The 24,694-nt window shown below is 48.9% G+C and overlaps 1 protein-coding gene across 1 annotated transcript in view; it reads right to left on the minus strand.

The window, feature by feature from the left end:
• TP53BP2 (tumor protein p53 binding protein 2) overlaps window positions 1–24,694 on the minus strand; it is an 82,982-nt gene that overhangs the window by 18,370 nt on the left and 39,918 nt on the right. Inside the window, exons 5-13 of the mRNA XM_064164573.1 lie at window positions 22,979–23,080; window positions 19,820–19,994; window positions 15,793–15,974; window positions 15,198–15,362; window positions 14,524–14,761; window positions 9,638–9,766; window positions 8,170–8,306; window positions 5,539–6,028; window positions 1,958–2,739 (exon numbers count right to left, since the gene is read on the minus strand). Coding sequence (XP_064020643.1) covers window positions 1,958–2,739; window positions 5,539–6,028; window positions 8,170–8,306; window positions 9,638–9,766; window positions 14,524–14,761; window positions 15,198–15,362; window positions 15,793–15,974; window positions 19,820–19,994; window positions 22,979–23,080 — 2,400 coding nt within the window. The remainder of the gene's footprint in view (window positions 1–1,957; window positions 2,740–5,538; window positions 6,029–8,169; window positions 8,307–9,637; window positions 9,767–14,523; window positions 14,762–15,197; window positions 15,363–15,792; window positions 15,975–19,819; window positions 19,995–22,978; window positions 23,081–24,694) is intronic.

Genomic DNA, 24,694 nt, shown 5'->3' on the forward strand with positions numbered 1-24,694 from the left:
CAGGACAGAAGCAAGTAGCTGACGTTTAGAAACGAGTTTTTAAAGCAGAAATTGGAGAATTCTGTTTCTTCACATTTTTCAAGCAAGGCACTTTTAGATAAACAAATTCAAGGCAGGACTAAAGGAATCAGCTTCCATCTCATACCAGCAACAGTGGGAAATGCCTGGGAAGCCTCCATCTGTGCCTCAAGAGAACAAAGTGAACTTTAACTCATCTTCAGGAGCTACACTTTGGACATAGCAGGCTGACTTCTATAAGAATGATCTTTACATGAGTTTTACTATTTGTGTATCAAAACCTGCCTGAAGATAGAATCCTGGGCTGCATCAAAAGAAGCATGGCCAACAGATTGAGAGAGGTGAGTCTGCCACTCTGCTCTGGGGAGACCTCACCTGCAGTGCTGTGCCCATTTCTGGGGCACCCAACATAAGAGTGTGCTGCAGTGGGTCGAGAAGAGGGCAACAAAAAAGATCAGAGGCTGAAGCACTTCTCCTGCAAAGACAGGATGGGAGAGTTGAAGCTCTCTGGAGAAGAGAAGGCTCCAGGGAGACCACACAGCTGCTTTTCAGTATCTGAATGGGACCTACAGGAGAGGCTGTTTAGAAGGGCTGGCAGCAAGAGAATGAAGGGCAGTGGTTTCACCCTGAAGCAGGGTAGACTTAGCTTGGACATTAGGAGGAAGTCCTTTACAATGAGAGTGGTGAAATACTGGAACAGGTTGCCCAGAGGTGTGGTTGAGGCCCTATCCCTGAAGACATTCATGATCAGACTTGATGAGGCCCTGTGCAACCTGACTTAGCTGGAGGTGTCCCTGCTGACTACAGAGGGATTGAACAAGATGACCTTCGAGGGCCAGGTGGGGTTTGGTCTCTTCTCCCAGGCAATCAGCAACAGAACAAGGGGACAAAGCCTCAAGTTGTGCAATCAGGGGAGGTCTAGGCTGGATGTTAGGAGGAAGTTCTTCACAGAGAGAGTGATTGGCATTGGAATGGGCTGCCCAGGGAGGTGGTGGAGTCACTGTCCCTGGAGGTGTTCAAGCAGAGCCTGGCTGAGGCACTTAGTGCCATGGTCTGGTTGACTGGCTAGGGCTGGGTGCTAGGTTGGACTGGATGATTTTGGAGGTCTCTTCCAACCTGGTTGATCTTATGATTCTATGAATTCCATGTGTATCAACACCTGCTTGAACACAGAATTGTTTTGATCAGAAAAAAACTCTAAGATCATAGACTCTTAACTGTCAACCCAAGATGACCATGGCCATTAAACCACGTCCCAAAGTGCCACATCTACATGTTTCTTGAACACCTCCAGGAATGGCAACTCCAGCACAACCCTGGGCAGCCTGTTCCAATGCCTGACTATGCCTGCAGGAAAGAAATTCTTCCTAACCTCCAACCTAAACCTCCCCTGGCACAGTACCATTTCCTCTTGTTCTATCATCTGATACTAGGGAGAAAAGACCAACCTCCAGCTCTCTCCAATCTCCTTTCAGGGAATCATAATGAGTAGTAAGACATAGAATAGAATCATAGAATCAACCAGGTTGGAAGAGACCTCCAAGATCATCCAGTCCAACCTAGCACCCAGCCCTAACCAATCAACTAGACCATGGCACTAAGTGCCTCATCCAGTCTGTTCTTGGAAGACCCCCAGGGATGGTGACTCCACCACCTCCCTGGGCAGCCCATTCCAATGGGAAATCACTCTCTCTGTGAAGAACTTCATTAATTGTTGTGGAGAGCAATGAATCTTCTAATCATTAATTCTAGAGACAGAGATTTTTCATTACCACCATTCAACCTAGAGATAAGAACATCTCAGAAATAGAACAGATACCCACAGAGACACTTCTAGACTATTTGTTCTCCCACGTCTGCTTAAGCTCTCCAATACAAGGACAGGATTTATGGGACACTTCAAGATGATAGGGCATGCAAGCTGTGGGCTAATACTTACAGGAGGCAAGGAAAACTGTCCAGTAACTTCAGGAGGCCTCATATTGAACGAGTCCTCTCCCAGACTCTCTGGTTCCCCTGAAGGATAGGGAGGTGGTGGGTATGGAGGATATTCTTCCATGTACACCTCCAGTGGCAGTGGAGCTTCTAGGCTTGGTTCTTCCATTTTCGTCTGCGTGAGTTCATCACCATCAGATACTCCCTCAGGCACAGTGTCCAAAGCTCCAGAGGGAAGAATGTCTTCACTTTGATCTGCTGGTGTGTTCTCTGCTTCCTCAGCAATGGCTGGCTCTGGCATAGAAGCAGCTGTTTCCTTTTCTGGTTCCACACTGAGATAAGGATTCGGGATTTCCACCGGGCTCTCAGGACTGGCAGCTGAAGGCGCCTGCTTGGAGGGATGTGACGGCGCCGAGATAGTCTCCATTGCAGCCAGAGTGGTCCTCTGATACAAAAGCTTCTGAATATTGGGGCCGTTGGGCCCCTCTGGCTCAGTGATGGAGCTCCGTTTCTTCAGGGGCCTGGGTGCGTTGGAGAGCTTCTTCCGCAGCGCCTCCAGGTCGGCGTCGCTCTGGTTGCGGTAGGGGTTGGACAAGAAAGGCAGCAGCTTGGTCGGGCTAAGGGGCCGGGGGATTCGCTCTGTTTCCTGGCTCTCATGAGCAGAAGCTGCTGTCTCCATCTCGGGCTCTGGGCTTCCTGGCTTGCCTTGGAGGTTCGAGTAGACATTCTCCGTCTGCGGCAGCTGATTCTGTACACCAGCTCCTGCCATCACAGGCTTGCCGTACACTGCAGGGCAGTTCAAAGAAGGAGGGGGTGAAAAAAAGCCCAGATGTGAGTATTTCACAGTATCACAGTATTATTAGGATTGGAAGAGACCTCACAGATCATCAAGTCCAACCCTTTACCACAGAGCTCAAGGCTAGACCAAACTGCTGGCTAAGCTGTCAGCCCATGGCTTGGATGGCAACACTCTGTGCTGGGTTAGGAACTGGCTGGAGGGCCGGACCCAGAGAGTGGTGGTGAATGGTGCCACATCCAGCTGGCAGCTGTCACTAGTGGTGCCCCTCAGGGATCAGTGCTGGGCCCCATCCTCTTTAACATCTTCATAGATGATCTGGATGAGGGCATGGAGTCAGTCATCAGCAAGTTTGCAGATGACACTAAACTGGGGGCAGATGTGACTGAGTTGGAAGGCAGAAGGGCTCCAGCGGGACCTTGACCGCCTGGACAGATGGGCAGAGTCCAAGGGGATGGTGTTCAATAGCTCCAAGTGCAGGGTGCTGCACTTTGGCCACAGCAACCCCATGCAGAGATACAGGCTGGGGTGGGAGTGGCTGGAGAGCAGCCAAACAGAGAGGGATCTGGGGGTGCTGATTGATACCCGCCTGAACATGAGCCAGCAGTGTGCCCAGGTGGCCAAGAGAGCCAGTGGCATCCTGGCCTGCATCAGGAATGGTGTGGCCAGCAGGAGCAGGGAGGTCATTCTGCCCCTGTACTCTGCACTGCTTAGACCACACCTTGAGTGCTGTGTTCAGTTCTGGGCCCCCCAGTTTAGGAGGGACATTGAGATGCTTGAGCGTGTCCAGAGAAGGGCAACGAGGCTGGGGAGAGGCCTTGAGCACAGCCCTAGGAGGAGAGGCTGAGGGAGCTGGGATTGGTTAGCCTGGAGAAGAGGAGGCTCAGGGGAGACCTTATTGCTGTCTACAACTACCTGAGGGGAGGTTGTGGCCAGGAGGAGGTTGCTCTCTTCTCTCAGGTGGCCAGCACCAGAACAAGAGGACACAGCCTCAAGCTACACCAGGGGAAATTTAGGCTGGAGGTGAGGAGAAAGTTCTTCCCTGAGAGAGTCATTGGACACTGGAATGGGCTGCCCGGGGAGGTGGTGGAGTCGCCGTCCCTGGAGCTGTTCAAGGCAGGACCGGACGTGGCACTTGATGCCATGGTCTGGCCTTGAGCTCTGTGGTAAAGGGTTGGACTTGATGATCTGTGAGGTCTCTTCCAACCCTGATGATACTGTGATACCAAGTGCCACGTCCAATCCTGCCCTGAACAGCCCCAACAAGCCTGAAAAGAAGATGTAACCTGACTGACCTATGTAGGGCAGAGCAGCAGCATAATGCGATCAGCTGAGAAGAGCTAATCTGGTACCCAGGTTTGTCGTTGCTTGTCTTGCCAAGGCAAGACAGGTGCTCTGCACTTTCTGTTCCTGCTGGCATGCAGCATGTAACAGCCACCTAAGGTTCTTAGAGCTGCACTAACCTGCTTAACTGCCCTGAAGAACCGCTTTATACCCAAAGACCAGGTGGCAAGTATCACAGGATGCCAGGTTGGAAGGGACCCCAACTTTTCTAGGTAGTCCTATAGTTGAAATCAGATGGCCCAGCATCCTGACAAGCTGAGTCTTACAACTCTCATCTGTAGAGGAATCCACTACTGCCCTGAGATGATTCCCAGTGTCTAACTATTCCCATGGGGAAAACTTTTCTTCTGGATACCAATCAGAATCTCCCCAGGAGTAACTTGTACCCATTGCCCCTTGGCTTTTCCATGGGAATCCTTGTAAAAAGGAGTCTCCACCGTATTGGTAGCCACCCTTCATGTACTGGTACATGGTCATAAGGCCTGACCTAAGCCTTCTCTTCTCAAGGCTGAACTCACTCAGTTCTTTCAGTCTTTTCTCATATGGCAGAGCTTCCAGTCCTCTGATCATTCTCATAGAATCAACCAGGTTGGAAGAGACCTCCAAGATCATCCAGGCCAACCTAGCACCCAGCCCTTAACCAATCAACCAGACCATGGCACTAAGTGCCTCAGCCAGGCTTTTCTTGAAGATCCCCAGGGACAGTGCCTCCACCACCTCCCTGGGCAGCCCATTCCAATGCCAATCACTCTCTCTGGGAAGAACTTCTTCCTAACATCCAGCCTATACCTACCCTGGCACAACTTGAGACTGTGTGCCCTTGTTCTATTGCTGCTTGCCTGGGAGAAGAGGCCACCCCCCACCTGGCTACAATGCCCCTTCAGGTAGTTGTAGACAGTAATAAGATCACCCCTGAGCCTCCTCTTCTCCAGGCTAAACAGGCCCAGCTCCCTCAGCCTCTCCTCATAGGATTTGTGCTCCAGGCCCCTCACCAGCTTCGTTGCCCTTCTCTGGATATGTTCCAGCACCTCAACATCTCTCTTGAATTGAGGGGCCCAGAACTGGACACAGTACTCAAGGTGTGGCCTGAGCAGTGCTGAGCACAGGGGCAGAATAACCTCCCTTGTCCTACTGGCCACACTGTTCCTGATGCAGGCCAGGATGCCATTGGCTCTCTTGGCCACCTGGGCACACTGCTGGCTCATCTTCAGCTTACTCTCTATCAGTACCCCCAGGTCCCTTTCCTCCTGGCTGCTCTCCAGCCACTCAGTCCCCAGCCTATAGTGCTGCTTGGGGTTGTTGTGGCCAAAGTGCCAAAGTGCATGGTCCCCATCTGGACACTTTCCATCCTGTCCACCTCTATTTCGTACAGGGGGGCCCAAGACTGCACACGCATCTACCCAAGGTTTACAAGGACTGAAGAGAGAGAAGCAGCACACGCTTACCACTTGGAAAGTGGGGGGCTCTGGTCTGTGCCCTCGTCAGAGCACTCTGCACTGCCTGCTGGAAGTTCTTGCCAGGAGTCTGCTGCTGGGTGTACATGCTATAGATCGAACTCGCAGCCACCGTTGGAGGCTTTCGAAACGGGGGGAGCGAGGTCTCTTTGGATGGCTGAGGAGTAAAAGGCCTCACAGCTGCTGCTGGGGGACTCTCCTGTTTGGAGGAGGGAAGAATCTGGTCCTGGCTAGAAGAAGGACCTGCAGGAGGTACAGAAATTCTTTGCTGTATCTGTTGAGAAGGATGAGAAGGCTGCTGTGCCACTGTTTTTTGCTTGTTCCCCATAGTTACAACAGCCAGAGGCAGCTTCTGCAGGCTTCCATCCAGCTTAGCATCAGAAGGTTGCAGATGACCAGCTTGACCAAAGTAAGGCAAGTTTATCTGCTTTGGTTTAGTGGGGACAGGTGGGGGCACCTTTGTTACATTTTTATTGGCTGTCTGAAAGACAAAGAAAAAAGAATGAAGATTAAACAGTAAAACCTGTTTCAGGAGTTCTGCTTGAGAGGACCTAAATCTTCACAGAACAACAGCAGCCAGCAGCTCTACTGCTGCTGCTCCAACACAGCTCCCTCACTGCTGCAATCCAGTGTTACAACAACACTGGAAACATGAAGAGATGTCTTGAAACATTTCATCATCATAGCTGTTTATACTTTAGACTCCAGTTTCCCTATGTTTATTCCCTGCAGCATCTACGTTTATGTCTGTAAGCAAACAGCAGGCCACTAGAAATAGGGGTGGCACTTGGTAATATCTCTAGGCAAGGTTGTTTCCCACTTGTCACCCTCAGTTCTTCTGGTTACTTCACCTATACCTGACCAAATCATAGAATCACAGAATCATAGAATCAAACAGGTTGGAAGAGACCTCCAAGATCATCCAGGCCAACCTAGCACCCAGCCCTATCCAGTCAACCAGACCATGGCACTAAGTGCCTCATCCAATCTTTTCTTGAAGACCCCCAGGGACGGTGCCTCCACCACCTCCCTGGGCAGCCCATTCCAATGCCAATCACTCTCTCTGTGAAGAACTTCTTCCTAACATCCAGCCTATACCTCCCCTGGCACAACTTGAGACTGTGTCCTCTTGTTCTGTTGCTGGTTGCCTGGGAGAAGAGGCCACCCCCCACCTGGCTACAATGCCCCTTCAAGTAGTTGTAGACAGTAATAAGATCACCCCTGAGCCTCCTCTTCTCCAGGCTAAACAGGCCCAGCTCCCTCAACCTCTCCTCATAGGATTTGTGCTCCAGGCCCCTCACCAGCTTTGTTGCCCTTCTCTGGACACCTTCCAACACCTCAACATCTCTCTTGAATTGAGGGGCCCAGAACTGGACACAGCACTCAAGGTGTGGTCTGAGCAGTGCTGAGTACAGGGGCAGAATAACCTCCCTTGTCCTGCTGGCCACACTGCTCCTGATGCAGGCCAGGATGCCATTGGCTCTCTTGGCCACCTGGGCACACTGCTGCCTCATCTTCAGCTACTATCTATCAGTGCCCCCAGGTCCCTTTCTTCCTGGCTGCTCTTAGCCACTCAGTCCCCAGCCTGTAGTGCTGCTTGGGGTTGTTGTGGCCAAAGTGCAGAACCCTGCACTTGGCCTTGTTCAATCTCATCCCAAGATGTAGGTGGCAAGTCTTGCTGCAATCAAACATCTGAAAGACATTGCTGCCTTAACCAGTGAAATGAGTAGGTAAATTATTTCAAGCCATGTTAAAGCCTCTCTTCATATAATCTTGGCAGAGGGGGAAAAAGCAAACCCAAAATACACACACACTGACACTCAAACAAGTAACACAGCCACTCAGGTGCTCAGTGGAGATGTAGATTCCTGTGTAGGGTTAACACTCCAGGAGGAGTAACCCTGAGCCTCACCCCAGGTGGTCTTGACCCCTCCCCAGGGGTGGATCTGAACACCACCAGGTGATGGTTAGCCCTCTCCCCCTTCCTGTCCCACCAAAGCAGTGGGACCTCCTGTTCCTCTCTCTCTCTCTGCATCACTCTGCTCCCTGCACACCCCCATTACCATCCTGGTTTCTCTTTGTTCCTGATTTCTCTCTGTTCCACCACGTGGCCACCACCCACGAGGCAGACCAAGCCATCACAATCGGGTTGTACTTATACCATTTTGTATTTGCTATTTTCCCTTCCCTAACCTTTGTAACTTCCCTACCTCAGATACCTTTTGAAGTTATTGTTAAACCTTTTAATTTCCAAATCGAGTGAGATTGATTTATTTGGGTGTGCTTACTTCTCTCTCTCTCCATCTAATCCCTTTCTTTTGGGAAGGAAGGGGAAGAGGGAAGGGCACTTTATTAAAGTTGTTATTGGTTCTAACAAATTTATCTGGGTCTCTGGAAATTTAAATCAGAATTGAGATAATTCCTCACCACAGTAGCTGCAGGGAACAGTTTTGACTTATCAACTGCCATAAAAGCCTAAAAGACTTTTTCCCCCCCCCCCCCTTAGAAAGGGCCTTTTAAAAGAAGACCCAGATGCTTTCCAGATTCCTGCCAGCATTATTTGAGAAGCCCTGCAGCAAACCCTGTCAGACAAAATGCAGTAGCACCAAGCCCCTTGCATACCTGTGCCTCCCGCAGGAGATCCTCACTGCTCTGGTTCTTCCTCAGGGTGCCCAGCCCAGCAGACTGCTCCACAGCATCAAACATTGAGAATGGACGCACCTTTTTCTCCTTGTCTCGTAGAAAACTTTCTCCTTCAGCTGTTGTTAGAGAGAGGAGACTTTCAGTGAGGCCAACACAAGTGCAGGAATCAGTCCTGCTCTGTGCAATACTCAGAACAAGTGTTTGCATGGGATGCTCTCTGCACCCATCCTACACCTGTGCTAAGGACTCGAGGGCCCCCCAAATGCAAACTGCACAGGAGCACACATGAAGGCACCAGTACCTCCTTCACTACCTGATATGGGTTTGGAGGGGTTTGTTAATTTGGGTTTGGGGGTTTGTGTGTGAGGGCATTTTGTTGTTAGTTGTTTGGTATTGTTGTTTTGGTTTATTTCTTTATGTCCCTGCAATACACTACAGCTTATACTGCAATACCAGGGATACTGGTAGACAAAAAGCAAGGTGTACTTGTAGCCCAGAAGGTCAGTGGCATCCTGGGCTGCATCAAAAGAAGCACGGCCAACAGGTTGAGAGAGATGAGTCTGCCACTCTGCTCTGGGGAGACCTCACCTGCAGTGTTGTGCCCATTTCTGGGGCACCCAACATAAGAGGGACCTGGATGTGCTGGAGTGGGTCGAGAAGAGGGCCACAAAAGTGATCAGAGGCTGAAGCACCTCTCCTACAAAGACAGGATGGGAGAGTTGAAGCTCTCTGGAGAAGAGAAGGCTCCAGGGAGACCACACAGCTGCATTTCAGTATCTGAATGGGACCTACAGGAGAGGCTGTTTAGAAGGGCTGGCAGCAAGAGAATGAAGGGCAGTGGTTTCACCCTGAAGCAGGGTAGACTTAGCTTGGACATTAGGAGGAAGTCCTTTACAATGAGAGTGGTGAAATACTGGAACAGGTTGCCCAGAGGTGTGGTTGAGCCCCATCCCCGAAGACATTCAAGATCAGACTTGATGAGGCCCTGTGCAACCTGACTTAGCTGGAGGTGTCCCTGCTGACTACAGAGGGATTGAACAAGATGACCTTCTTCAAGGGTCCATGGGGGTTGGTCTCTTCTGCCAGGCAACCAGCAATAGAACAAGGGGACACAGTCTCAAGTTGTGCAATCAGGGGAGGTCTAGGCTGGATGTTAGGAGGAAGTTGTTGTCAGAGAGAGTGATTGGCATTGGAATGGGCTGCCCAGGGAGGTGGTGCAGTCGCTGTCTCTGGAGGTGTTCATGAAAAGCCTGGCTGAGGCACTTAGTGCCATGGTCTGGTTGACTGGGTAGGGATGAGAGCTAGGTTGGACTGGATAAGCTTAGAGGTCTCTTCCAACCTGGTTGATTCTATGAATTCCAAGTATTTACTCAGGCATTCAGAAGAGACAGATGACATTAACTAGATCCTCCACGTTTTAACATTAGCCAGGCACAGAAGCACATACCTTGTCCTTCACTGGTCACAATTCCTTTTCCTGAAGTCAAGGCTGGTCCTTGACTAATATGGTGGTCTGCATTTGAACTACTCCAGTCAGTGGCAGATGGGGAAGGTTTTGAACTGGGAATAACAGAACCTAGGAGAGAAGAGGTGGGAAAGAAGATTAAGGTAAACTCATGTTTTTCTTGACTTGTTTATTGCAGGTAGTCTTTTTGTAAGGGTCAGGTCTAGAGAGTGTGCAAGTGTCAGATAGAGCTTAGCCACATTAAATCCTATCACTTTAGATCTGTGTTCATTTGTTTCAAAACAAGAGTGTGTTCTCCCCTTTAAAACAAATGAACAAAAGGTTTTGCATTAAAGGAAGAAGAAAAACAATCATCAAAGCAGCAGTAAAACAGTTTGTCCCTGCACATATCTTCACTTACAGCATTCACATAAGAAACTTGTCTGGGCTGCCTTCTTCCCTTCGATACTTACCGTCAGTTAAAGGTTACAGGATGGCAAGAAGGGACGAGAAAGATACTGTGTAAAGGTAGGAGAGCCCTGCAGAGGGACCTGGCCAGGCTGGATGGGTGGGCAGAGGCCAATGGGATGAGATTTAACAAGGCCAAGTGTAGGGTTCTGCACTTTGGCCACAACAACCCCAAGCAGTGCTACAGGCTGGGGACTGAGTGGCTGGAGAGCAGCCAGGAGGAAAGGGACCTGGGGGTACTGATAGATAGTAAGCTGAAGATGAGGCAGCAGTGTGCCCAGGTGGCCAAGAGAGCCAATGGCATCCTGGCCTGCATCAGGAACAGTGTGGCCAGCAGGACAAGGGAGGTTATTCTGCCCCTGTACTCAGCACTGGTCAGACCACACCTTGAGTACTGTGTCCAGTTCTGGGCCCCTCAATTCAAGAGAGATGTTGAGGTGCTGGAAGGTGTTCAGAGAAGGGCAACAAAGCTGGTGAGGGGCCTGGAGCACAAATCCTATGAGGAGAGGTTGAGGGAGCTGGGCCTGTTTAGCCTGGAGAAGAGGAGGCTCAGGGGGGATCTTATTACTGTCTACAACTACCTGAAGGGGCATTGTAGCCAGGTGGGGGGTGGCCTCTTCTCCCAGGTAACCAGCAATAGAACAAGGGGACACAGTCTCAAGTTGTGCCAGGGTAGGTATAGGCTGGATATTAGGAAGAAGTTCTTCCCAGGGAGAGTGATTTCCCATTGGAATGGGCTGCCCAGGGAGGTGGTGGAGGCACCATCCCTGGGGGTCTTCAAGAAAAGACTGGATGAGGCACTTAGTGCCATGGTCTGGTTGACTGGATAGGGCTGGGTGATAGGTTGGACTAGATGATCTTGGAGGTCTCTTCCAACATGGTTGATTCTATGATAAATACATCCAAAAGGGTAGAAAAATCACCTCTGAGTTCACTTGGCACATAGGCCCTGCATTGAGGCTGATCTTTACATTCACTGGAGTCGACATCCAGTCTGCTTCAAAAACAACTAAGAAGATGCTTGCAGCTTGCTGTTGCTTTCTCACCAAATTCTCTCTACTAAACTCTAAATTACCTAGTACAACAAGGGATAGCAAATTCAAGCAGCAATGATGAGCAGCAGGAGAAAAGCTTCCTTCTAATAAAGAACCAGATACTGTCTCTCCAGGAATGCAGCTGGTTTGACCCAGAGGCTAAAAAATGAGGAGGGATGTGTTAGTTTAAAAACCACACCACCATGCATTCCTACAGCAAAAAATGAAAGCAGACCTAGAACTCCACTGCAGCAATTTCAGGGCCTGTGAAACAGTTCACATTGTCCAATGCAGTAAGAGACACCTGGAGTGGTTTTGTGCCATGACTGCTGGAATAATACCTTCCAGAAATGAAGACGTAGGGAGGCAGATAGAAAAACAAACAGAACTATTCTAGAATCAGAGAATCGAGCAGGTTGGAAGAGATCTCCAAGATTATCCAGTCCAACCTAGCACCCAGCCCTAGCCAATCAACTAGACCATGGCACTAAGTGCCTCAGCCAGGCTTTGCTTGAAGACCCCCAGGGACGGTGCCTCCACCACCTCCCTGGGCAGCCCATGCCAATGCCAATCACTCTCTCTGGCAAGAGCTTCCTCCTAACATCCAGCCTAGACCTCCCCTGGCTCAACTTGAGACTGTGTCCCCTTGTTCTGTTGCTGGTGCCTGGCAGAAGAGACCAACCCTACCTGGCTACAGCCTCCCTTCAAGTAGCTGTAGACAGCAATGAGATCTGCCCTGAGCGTCCTCCAGGCTGCACATCCTCAGCTCCCTCAGCCTCTCCTCGTGGGTTTTGTGTTCCAAGCACCTCACCAGCTTTGTTGTCCTTCTCTGGACACCTTCCAGCACCTCAACATCTCTCTTGAATTGAGGGGCCCAGAACTGGACACAGCACTCAAGGTGTGGCCTGACCAGTGTTGAGCACAGGGGCAGAATAACCTCCCTTGTCCTACTGGCCACACTGCTCCTGATGCAGGCCAGGATGCCATTGGCTCTCTTGGCCACCTGGGCACACTGCTGCCTCATCTTCAGCCTACTTTCTATCAGTACCCCCAGGTCCCTTTCTTCCTGGCTGCTCTCAGCCACTCAGTCCCCAGTGACACTACAAGCTCACTCTCCATGTCTAAGTTCTCTCAGCTGAAATGTGAGTCTTCTCCTCCCAAGGCAGCACAGAAGAGGTATGTGCAGCTCTTTCTCCACACTCTCACAGATCTGAACTGTATCTCATAGGAGAAAACCACAGAGAGAAGCCAGGCACAAGTCTATTAACACTCCAAGCAGGAGAGGCCATGCCTCATGTCAGGTGTTGAACTTACAGCTCTCCATATAACTACATCATCAACACATCTGTCTGGGCTACAATCAACTGCTTCTACCATAAGATTTCTTACAATGTTGTTCAACACTTCACACATATCATTTCCAAAATGTAGGAGCAGAAAACTTTGTTTTGGCTAGCTGAAGTCCAGGCACCAGGCTGTGACCTACATAAGTGTATATAAACAGCCTCTAGAAACTCAAAATACTTTTGTATAGCTTTTGGGATCACTTAGAAAAACAAAATTAACAAACAAATCTCTAGCTTACAGAAAAATCCTCCCATATTCTCTGATGTGTAATAAACCAAATCACTCACTGAGAGGGTTATTTCATTTACATCATGTTGGATTGTATAACCTCAGTACTTGCAAAACATAGGCACTGGTGCAGGAGAATGGCAAGTAGTAAGATCAACATCTCAAAGGACATTGAAAAACTGAAGTAATAACAACCCACAAAACCAAACACACACACATCCAAAAACCACCCCAACCACCCACCAACCAAACCACCCCAACCAACTGAAAAAAAAACCCCACCAACCAAAAAAAAAAAAAACAACCCAACCCAAAAAGCCCCCATCAAACCCCAAAAACACCCCAAACAACCCCCCAAAAAAACGCCAACCATCACACAAAAACACCTCAACCAACCCACCCAAAACAAAAAACATCCCCAACCAACCCACCTAAAAAAATCACTTCAACCAACCCACCCAAAGAAACCCAACCCAAATCAACCCACCCAAAAAACCACCCCAACCAACCCAAAAACCCCACCCCACACAACCAACCCAAAAAACCACCCCAATCAACCCCCAAAAAAACCCAACCAAGCCACAAAAAACACCCCCAACCAACCCACCCAAAAAACATCCCCAACCAACCTACCTAAAAAAAGACCTCAACCAACCCACCCAAAAAAACCCAACCCCAACCAACCCACCCAAAATAACACCCCAACCAACCCAAAAAACACCCAAACCAACCTACAAAAACACTCAACCAACCCACCCAAAAAAACCCAACCCAAATCAACCCACCCAAAAAAACACCTCAACCAACCCACTCAAAATAACCCAACCCCAACCAACCAACCTACAAAAACACTCAACCAACCCACCCAAAAAAACCCAACCCAAATCAACCCACCCAAAAAAACACCTCAACCAACCCACTCAAAATAACCCAACCCCAACCAACCCACCTAAAAAAACACCTCAACCAACCCACCCAAAATTACCCAACCCCAATCAACCCACCTAAAAAAACACCTCAACCAACCCACTCAAAATAACTCAACCCCAATCAACCCACCTAAAAAAACACCTCAACCAACCCACCCAAAAAAACCCAACCCAAATCAACCCACCTAAAAAAACACCTCAACCAACCCACTCAAAATAACCCAACCCCAATCAACCCACTTAAAAAAACACCTCAACCAACCCACTCAAAATAACCCAACCCAAACCAACCCACCTAAAAAAACACCTCAACCAACCCACCTAAAATAACCCAACCCAAATCAACCCACCTAAAAAACCACCTCAACCAACCCACCCAAAATAACCCAACCCAAATCAACCCACCTAAAAAAACACCTCAACCAACCCACCCAAAAAAACCCAACCCCAACCAACCCATACAAAATACCACCAACTAACTCACCTAAAACACCTCAACCAACCCAACTAAAAACCCACCCCCAACCAACCCACCCAAAAAAACCACCCCCAACCAACCCACCCAAAAAAACACCTCAACCAAAACACGCAAAATACCCACCCCAACCCACCCACCCAAAACACCACCCCAACCAACCCCCCCAAAAAGAAAAAACCCAACCAACCCCCTCCCCCAAAAAAACCCTCCAACTAACCCAAAAAAAACCCCAACCCAACCCCCCAAAACCCCCCACCCAACCCAAAACAAAACCAAAACACCCCTCACCCACCCCAACCAAAACCAAAACACCCCCACCCAACCAAAACACCTCACCCAAGACAGAGTTGGTAGGTAAGAACAAGTGTTTCTCTGGAGAAAGAGATATTAACTGTAAGCTATTACCTGCAGGAACTTTAGCTTGTGCACTGCTCCCAGCCCTCATGTTGGGCAGAGTTTGTGTTTTCAGAGGGCCATCAGGCACCTGCAAAGCTTGGGTCCCATCGGAAAAGGCTGGTTTCACCAAGAGCTCAGGTCTGGAAGGAATACGTGGCATAGTAGAAGACTGGATATAAGGACCTACTGCTGCCACTCGACTGGGAGCAGAAGCCACTGGCTGTGGTAAGTTCCCATCTGAAGAAACCTTTGGAGAACAAGAGAAAAAAGAAGAAAAAAGATGAAAAGAATAGTACCCTGCAGAGGTTGAAATGGAAAAAATCTTAGCAGGTGATAAAACAAGCAGAACATTAGATTCCAATCTTTTAAAAGGGCTTTTTTTAGAGCCTTAAGAAACACAAACCTGAGGTAGCAAAAAGAAAGAGGAAATCATTATAGAAGTCACCTAAATTGAAGAAAAAATATCCATGGCAGATCAAGATCTTGTCCATGAAGAGTAAATAGGTTAAGACCAACGTACCATGAAAGGTACTTCAGTAACAGAAGACTTTCCACCACGTATGGATCAAACCCACGCAAGTCTGGCATCTCCACACCCTTCCCCACGAGCCAGTTTTTAACTTCAGACTGCATGGACTACAAATGTCATTAGTTTTGCTTGTTATTAGCTCTCCCCTACTTACTGGGACGTTCTCTTTCTGTTGCAGAGCTGCCTTCTTCTTCCACAGGCGCTCTCGCAGCTCATTAACACGCTTGTCCATGACTGCCACCTCCGAGTTGCGCTTGTTCAAACACTCCCTCTGTTGCTGCAGCTTGGCATTCTGCTCCTGGTTCAGTTTGTTCCTCAACTGAATAAATTCACAAAGCAGGAGCAGGGGGAGGAGGGGAAAAACAACAACAACAACAACAAAATCAAAACAAATCAACTTTCGGGATAGGGGACAGGAAACAGTTTCAAAGGGGAAAAAAGCCTTCTAAAAAGTGAAGCCATGCTGGCAAACAGATTATTTTCTCCAGGCAAGATGTTGGTTAGTTTCCAGTTTTTGCAGCAAAGAAAGGTTGGTTAGTCTCCAGTTTCTGCAGCAAAGAAAGGTATAGAAGCTGCCTGCTTCTTCTCACTGAACCCTGTACAACCAGCCCTCCAAGCTCAGCACCCAGGCAGCCACATGGCTGCATCAGCAACAGAAGCAATGGATTTCTTTATGCTGAGCTAAGAAACAACCCAGCCCAACTTTCAGTCCTTAAAGAGCTGTGGGTCACAAGCTGGCTTTCCATTACCTGCAGTTCCTTGTAGAGGCGGTCAAGTTCGGCTACAGCTGACTGGTTGTCATGGTAACCATCAATTCGGCCGTTCTTCAGCATTTCCAGCTGCCTGGTGAGTTCCTCCACCTTTGAGACGGCCAGCACAAGCTCTCGCTGCTTCTGCTGGAACAGGCTATTCATCTGTTCAATCTCCTCCACTGCAGAGGATGGGAGAGCACAATAGCTGCCCTGAGCAACAGCCCAGCGTGGGCTGCAGCCAAGGCAGTGGCCAAGGGGACAGAGAGCACCCTGTCAGCCCCTGCAGCGCTACTGCGCAGAGCCTGCAGCCAGCAACTCATGGTTCATGTCGCACCAGCTCTTCCTCTAAGCATTTGTAAAGGCAAACCTGCTAGCCAGAGCACAGAAATTCAGCCTGCTCAGAGCACCCAACACTTTTTGCTTTCTGAAAGCAAAGAAAAAGGGTTTTGTGCTTTCTGAAACACGGGAAGTGACCCTAGCAGGCTGAATTTCATCCCTGCAAGTCTAAATTTACTTAACACTGAATTCCACAGGAAGACAATTACCCAACCACAAGGCACAGCTATAATATTTAAGACTCCAAATTTAGGTTACAGGAACTCCATGACAAAAAACTCAAGCTGGTGTACCAACCAAAGACTCAGAGCTGGGGTGCCAACCAAAGACTCAGAGCTGGGGTGCCAACCAAAGACTCAGAGCTGGGGTGCCAACCAAAGACTCAGAGGGCTTTATAGAATCACAGACTTGTTTCAGTTGGAAAGGACCTCTAAGATCAGAGTCTTAACAGTCAGCCCAAGACCACCATGATCATCACACCACATCCCAAAGTATCATATCCACACGTTTCTTGAATGCCTCCAGGGATGGTGACTCCACCACCTCCAAGGGCAGCCTGTTCCAATGCCTGACCACACTTTTAGTACAGATTTTTTTCCTTGCATCCAACCTAAATCTCCCTGGCAGAATTTCATGCCATTGTCACCTGACAACTACCTGAAGGGAGGCTGTAGCCAGGTGGGGTTGGTCTCTTTTCCCAGGCAACCAGCAACAGAACAAGGGGACACAGCTCCAATTTGTGCTAGGGAAGGTCTAAGCTGGATGTTAGGAGGAAGTTCTTCACTGAGAGAGTGATTGGCATTAGAATGGGCTGCCCAGGGAGGTGGTGGAGTCACCGTCCCTGGAGGTGTTGAAGCAAAGCCTGGATGAGGCACTTAGTGCCATGGTCTAGTTTACTGGCTAGGGCTGGGTGCTAGGTTGGACTGGCTGATCTTGGAGGTCTCTTCCAACCTGCTTGATTCTATAACAACAGGGGAAAAAAGGCTGACCCCCACCTCACTATAACCTCCTTTTGGAGATCTCTTACAAATGGCTGTCAGCAGCAGATCCCACTGCCAAAACTGTTGTGTTATAGAATAAAACTCAAGCAACTATCAAAACCAAACCTGCTCAGGAAGGGGCAGAGGGAACAGATACACATGCTTCCAGATCTTATGGTAGGAGGAAGTTGTTGGCAGAGAGAGTGATTGGCATTGGAATGGGCTGCCCAGGGAGGTGGTGGAGTCACCACCCTGGAGATGTTAAGCAAAGCCTGGCTGAGGCACTTAGTGCCATGGTCTGGTTGACTGGCTAGGGCTGGGTGCTAGGTTGGCCTGGATTATCTTGGAGGTCTCTTCCAACCTGGTTGATTCTATGATTCTACTCTATTACCCCTCCAATGCATCAAGCAGGTGTTTGTTTTGTGTAACAGAATCCAGGCAGAGAGTGCAACCTCTCCACCTATAAAACATATTGGTTTATTAAAGTAAAATATAACTATGCTTCCATTAGAATCCAGCTGGGAAAAAACAACTTCTACACAATATGTATAGAGTGAGGATGAAAAATTAGGCAAAAGAATGTATGTTGATGTGAAGTCCAAAATAAATATCTAATATTGCATAGAGAAGCTGAAGTAGAAGCACCCAACCTGCACTGCAGCTAGCCAGACACCAGTCATACTTCTCTATTTAAACAGAAAACACTCATCCACTTCAGCCATTAAGAGACAATGTAAGTATCAGGCCAAGCTTTGCTATAGGCCAGGAAAGTAACTCTAAGAGTGTCAGGTACTAACATCAAGGACACAAAGAGTTACTGTGCTACGCAAAGGTATCCCCATCACCAAAACACCTACACTGTAATAATGGAGCAGACATGCCAGGCTCAAAAAGCAGGGTGTCCTTATAGGATATTTAAGCTTCCAGCAGGACAATGTCTTTTGTTCTAGGTCACTCAGGAGTTTCCTTGGTTAAGCACAAGATGAAATCTTCAAGATTAGTATTTCCTGGAAAGCTGTGCATACCTCTCCAGAACCACTGAAATCGCCAGATACTTAGAAGCATAGAAGCAAGCAGGTTGGAAGAGACCTCCAAGATCATCCAGGCCAACCTAGCACCCAGCCCTAGCCAGTCAACCAGACCATGGCACTAAGTGCCTCAGCCAGGCTGTGCTTCAACACCTCCAGGGATGGTGACTCCACCACCTCCCTGGGCAGCCCATTCCAATGCCAATCACTCTCTCTGCCAACAACTTCCTCCTAACATCCAGCCTATACTTCCCCCAGCACAACTTGAGGCTGTGTCCCCTTGTTCTGTTGCTGCTTGCCTGGGAGAAGAGACCAACCCCACCTGGCTACAGCCTCCCTTCAGGTAGTTGTAGACAGCAATGAGGTCAGCCCTGAGCCTCCTCTTCTCCAGGCTGCACACCCTCAGCTCCCTCAGCCTCTCCTCACAGGGCTGTGCTCCAGATCCTCACCAGCTTTGTTGCCCTTCTCTGGACACCTTCCAGCACCTCAACATCTCTCTTGAATTGAGGAGCCCAGAACTGGACACAGTACTCAAGGTGTGGCCTGAGCAGTGTTGAGTACAGGGGCAGAATAATCTCCCTTGTCCTGCTGGCCACACTGCTCCTGATGCAGGCCAGGATGCCATTGGCTCTCTTGGCCATCTGGGCACACTGCTGGCTCATCTTCAGCTCCTATCTGTCAGTACCCCCAGGTCCCTTTCTTCCTGGCTGCTCTCAGCTACTCTGTCCCCAGCCTGTAGCATTGCTTGGGGTTGTTGTGGCCAAAGTGCAGAACCCTGAACTTGAGTTCCAAGAACCACAGTTCACAGAATCACAGAGTGTTAGGGGTTGGAAGGGACCTTGAAAGACCATCAGTCCAACCCCACCCCCCACCCCCCAGAGCAGGATCACCCAGGGTAGGTCACAAAGGAATACATCCAGGTGGGTTTTGAATGTCTCCAGAGAAGGAGACTCCATAACCTCTTTGGGCAGCCTATCCCAGGGCTCTGCCACCCACACAGGGAAATGTTTTTCTTTCTGTACACTTTGAACCTTCTATGCTCCATTGCTCCTTAGGCATCACTGAGAGGAGTCTGGCTCCATCCTCCCAACACTCACCCTTCCCATACATACAAAGAGTAGTGAGGTCACCCCTCAGTCTCCTCCAAGCTAAAGAGCCCCAGCTCCCTCAACCTTTCCTCAGGCTGAGGTGTTCCACTCCCTTCAGCATCTTTATGGCTCTGCACTGGACTCTTTTAAGCAGTTCCCTGAACCATCATGGTTGGGAAAGACCTCTAAGATGATCAAGTCCAACCCTCTACACAACATGACCACTAGACTATGTCCCAGACTGCCACATTTACTTATTTCTTGGACACCTCCAGGGACGGTGCCTTCACCATCTCCCTGGGCAGCCTGTTCCAATGCCTGCCCACTCCTGCAGTAAAGAAATTCTTACTAATATCTGACCTAAACCTCCCTTGGTGCAGCTTGAGGCTATTTCCCCCTGCCTTCTCATTAGCTCTTTGTTAGAGGAGAACACCACCAGCCTCACTACTACCTCCTTTCAGATAGCTGTAGAAAGCCATAAGGTCTCCTCTCAAGACTGCTCTTCTTCAGGCTAAACAACCCCAGCTCTCTTGGCTTCACCTCCCAAGACACATGAAAAACCAGAAGCTACTTTCCCCAAGCAGCAACTCACCTAATTTCCCATTGCTGAGTCTTTTCTGCTCCACGTGGCCTTTGAGTGCTCTCACTTTCTTAAGTTTGGCTTCCTGATTCTCAGCAATTTCTTTCAGTCTCTTGAGTTTCTCCTGCTCAGCAGCTTGCTGTTGCTGCCGCTGATCTTGCTGTTTCAGGAACTTCAGACGTTGCTCCTGCATTAAAGACAAGGATGGGTTGGTTGTTTTAATCAATTCATGGTGAGGTACTGACAGAAACTGTCTCAAAACTGAAAAACAATTGCCAGAGCAGCTCAGATCAGCTCAGTATTCTGACTGCCCAGACTGTCAAGAGAAGTCTGAGAGAAGAGAGCAAGCACCTAGGGACTCTGTCCCAGTGCAATCCTCCAAGTAGAATCATAGAATCAACCAGGTTGGAAGAGACCTCCAAGATCATCCAGGCCAACCTAGCACCCAGCCCTAGCCAGTCAACCAGACCATGGCACTAAGTGCCTCAGCCAGACTTTGTTTCAACACCTCCAGGGATGGTGACTCCACCACCTCCCTGGGCAGCCCATTCCAATGCCAATCACTCTCTCTGCCAACAACGTCCTCCTAACATCCAGCCTAGACCTACACTGGCACAACTTGAGACTGTGTCCCCTTGTTCTATTGCTGGTTGCCTGGCAGAAGAGGCCACCCCCAGCCTGGCTACAAAGTCCCTTCAGGTAGTTGTAGACAGCAATGAGGTCACCCTCGAGCCTCCTCTTCTCTAGGCTAAACAATCCCAGCTGCTCCTTCAGCCCTTTTGCCTCTCCAAGAGCATGAGTAAAAAGGTATGCTGCCATTTTCAGTTTACAGATGTCTATATTTCAGAGCTAAAAGAAACCACTAAATTGCTTAGAGAGTTCCTTTAAACCACAGCTTCCAGTTCTGGAGATGATAGATAGAGAGTGTCACAGAGCACTGGCACAGGCTCCCCAGAGAGGTTGTGAGGTCTCCTTCTCTGGAGCCTTTCAAGGCCTGTCTGGATGTGCTCCTGTGTGATCTGTGTTAGATAGGATTGTCCTGCTCTGGCAGGGGCGTTGGACTCAATGATCTCCTTGGGTCCCTTCCAACCCCTAACATCCTGTGAGCCTGTGCCTGCAGAGGTAGAACTGCTAAGACTTTCCCAAGCACACACTAACAATCAAGATTACCACTGCTTACTAACATTAGAACTCAACACTTCCTCTGAAAACCAAACCAAACAAACAGAAGTCAGCAGTCTGTTTAGAAACAGAGACTTGGACTAAAAACAGAGCAAAAGATCAAGCTTGCTTTCCAGAGAAAGCCAAGCAACACCTGCAGCTGTATGCACTACTTTAGAGTCAATTCCACACAGGAAAAGACCAAATAAATAGATACTACAGCTTGTGTCTAAAAAGAAAGGATATTTCTCTCCCCCACTCCCAGAATCTATTTTTAATGTTGCATCTGAGTTCAGAAGGCAAGAAAGATGATGAAAAGCCCCTCTGTGAAACAAACCTGCTTGCCTAGGTGCCCTCTCAGAGAGGCAATAGGCAATGAAAAATTCTCCCCTGGGCCACCCACAAAGCTACTCTTCTGCAAACCACAGGCAGCAGTTTCAAGTTGTGCAATCAAGGGAGGTCTAGGCTGGATGTTGGGAGGAAGTTGTTGGCAGAGAGAGTGATTGGCATTGGAATGGGCTGCCCAGGGAGGTGGTGGAGTCACCATCCCTGGAGGTGTTGAAGCAAAGCCTGGCTGAGGCACTTAATGCCATGGTCTGGTTGACTGGGCAGGGCTGGGTGCTAGGTTGGACTGGCTGATCTTGGAGGTCTCTTCCAACCTGGTTGATCCTATGATTCTATGATGTTTACTGAAAAGCAAGGGAACCAAACAAGAGATTCTAAACATTGGGATGTGCAGGGCAGAGATGAGATCTCGAAAGGAGAGCAAGACAGGGCTTCTGACAGATAACAAATAGGAAGATGAGAGCCCCAGAGCATTTTTCCTCCCCTGCAGAGCGGACTCTGAAAGCCCTGGGAACTCATCCACCCAGCTGGTTGAATGCTCTTCAGGATGGGCTTGCACATCCCAGTTCTCTGCAGAAAGCAGCATTTTCCATGGCCATTTCAGCAGCAGTGTGCACCAAAACCACTGAAATCAAACATGAAATCCATGCCCTCATTCTGAGTATTTCACACCCCCACCCAAACCATTCAAGAACATCTCATGTGCTTTCATTAGCTTTTCAGTTACAGCTCAGCAAGCATTTCATAAATCACTCTTAGTTACTTTTATCACATCCATGCCATCTTTTCCAGACAGTTGCCCCAGGAAACTAGGCACAGTGAACTCTGTCTGTAGAAAGCAAGATATCATGACAGGCCAGCATTATACCCAGAGACAAACCCTTTGTTCAGTGATCAAACTGGTGAATAGCTGATCACCATGAGCAATACAAACAGAGATGGCAGAGCCACCAGGATGAATGGCAATATATTAATGTCACATGCTCTATCACTACCCTTTTGGTAAGCTATACAATCACCTCTATCACTGCCATTATTTGCAGGGTTTACTGCTGAATATTTGCATAGGTTGACTTTCAAATTGAAAAAGAGGGAGCCAAAGAAAAGGAGCTCTGTTTATAAGAGGGGAGTGGAAAAAAAACCCACACAAAACCAAGAAGCTGGGGGGAAAAAAAACCACAAACAAACCAAAACACAACAACTCCCCCCAGAAAACAACCCCCCAAACCAAACAGCCCCCAAACCAAACAGCCCCCAAACCAAACAGCCCCCAAACCAAACAGCCCCCAAACAAGGTGGGGGGGGAAGCCCCAATGCAAAAAAAGCCAAACCAAGCAAACAAAAACCAGCCAAGGGTAAAAGACCCCCCCAGAAAAGAAAGCAAAACCCAACACCCAACAAAAGCCAACAAAAAACAACACACCTCCCCCAAAGGAAAAAAAGAACCCACAACCTCCCAACAAAAAGAAACCAAAACCACACACACCAAAACAACCCCAAAATCCAAACAGAAAAATACAAGCACCACCAAACCCCTTCCCCTCCAAAAAGAAGAGAAACAAAACCCCACAAAACAAAACCCTACACTAATGCAAATCCCCAACCTCTTTCCACTACCTTAACTACCTCTGTTCCTGGTTGCAAACACTCTGACTCCAAGCTCACCTTGTTAGCCAGCATTTGCTGTTGAGCCTCAATTTGTTGCTGCTGGCGAGATGCCATTTCCTGAAGTTCAGCCAGTGTCATGTCCATCCTTGGAGCACTGATCTGTCAAAGAAAATATAAAGGAGCATGCTAAGTCTGGAATTCCTTGGCCAGCATGCAATTCCATAGAGCTCTTTACAAACACAGCAGCAACTGAGCATCCAACAAAATAATGAGGGGAAAAAAAGTGTGTTTCTATGGTAAAAGAAGAGTTGTAAGCTCAAAGACATGCACAGCCCAATCCAGCACCACACAGACTGACCTCTCTTAAAACATTAACATTTCCAGCAAAATCCCAGCAGCACTTTAAAGATACAAGCTGGGGTCGGAGTGGCTGGAGAGCAGCCAGACAGAGAGGGATCTGGGGGTGCTGATTGATACCTGCCTGAACATGAGCCAGCAGTGTGCCCAGGTGGCCAAGAGAGCCAGTGGCATCCTGGCCTGCATCAGGAATGGTGTGGCCAGCAGGAGCAGGGAGGTCATTCTGCCCCTGTACTCTGCACTGGTTAGACCACACCTTGAGTCCTGTGTTCGGTTCTGGGCCCCCCAGTTTAGGAGGGACACTGAGATGCTTGAGCGTGTCCAGAGAAGGGCAACGAGGCTGGGGAGAGGCCTTGAGCACAGCCCTACGAGGAGAGGCTGAGGGAGCTGGGATTGGTTAGCCTGGAGAAGAGGAGGCTCAGGGGAGACCTCATTGCTGTCTACAACTACCTGAGGGGTGGTTGTACCCAGGAGGAGGTTGCTCTCTTCTCTCAGGTGGCCAGCACCAGAACAAGAGGACACAGCCTCAGGCTGCACCAGGGGAGATTTAGGCTGGAGGTGAGGAGAAAGTTCTTCCCTGAGAGAGTCATTGGACACTGGAATGGGCTGCCCGGGGAGGTGGAGTCGCCGTCCCTGGAGCTGTTCAAGGCAGGATTGGACGTGGCACTTGGTGCCATGGTCTAGCCTTGAGCTCTGTGGTAAAGGGTTGGACTTGATGATCTATGAGGTCTCTTCCAACCCTGATAATACTGTGATACTGTGAAGAAGCATTTCAGAGCTCTTTATAATTAAGCTCAGCATGAATCACCTTTAACTGACTGAGCCCAGAATCCTCAGCACATGGCAGGATGGATCTGTGGTCCTAGGTGTATCATCACAATTCAAAGCACTTCAACATATGTTGAAGGAAAGAATTAAAGTCTAGTGGGAGGAAAAAACTTCACCTCCCTCAAAGGCAGCACTAACATTACATCAGTCACCTGTTCATATCTATTTCTTGAATCTAGACTGAATCATGGCTGATTTTTCTGGACCAAGAACAGACAGTGGGTTCAATGCTGAAACACTAACTAGCCTCAATTTGAGATCATAGAATTATAGGGGTTGGCAGGGACCTCCAAAGTTCATTAATTCCAACTGCCCTGCCAAAGCAGGATCACACAGGAAAGCACCTAGGCAGGTTTCAAAAGTCTCTAGAGAAGGAGACTCCACATCATCTCTGAGCAGCCTGTTTCAGTGCTTCATCACTCTCACAGTAAAGAAGCTTTTCCTCATGTTGAGGCAGAATCTCCTGTGTTCCAGTTTGTAACCAGCACCCCCTTGTCCCATCACACAACACCATTAAGAAGAGACTGACACCTTTTTCTGGACACTCATCATTCAGGTCTTTGTAAACATTAGTAAGATCTCCTCTCA

Source organism: Pogoniulus pusillus, chromosome 25 (assembly GCF_015220805.1).
Source record: "Pogoniulus pusillus isolate bPogPus1 chromosome 25, bPogPus1.pri, whole genome shotgun sequence".
In the NCBI taxonomy this organism is placed as follows: domain Eukaryota; kingdom Metazoa; phylum Chordata; class Aves; order Piciformes; family Lybiidae; genus Pogoniulus; species Pogoniulus pusillus.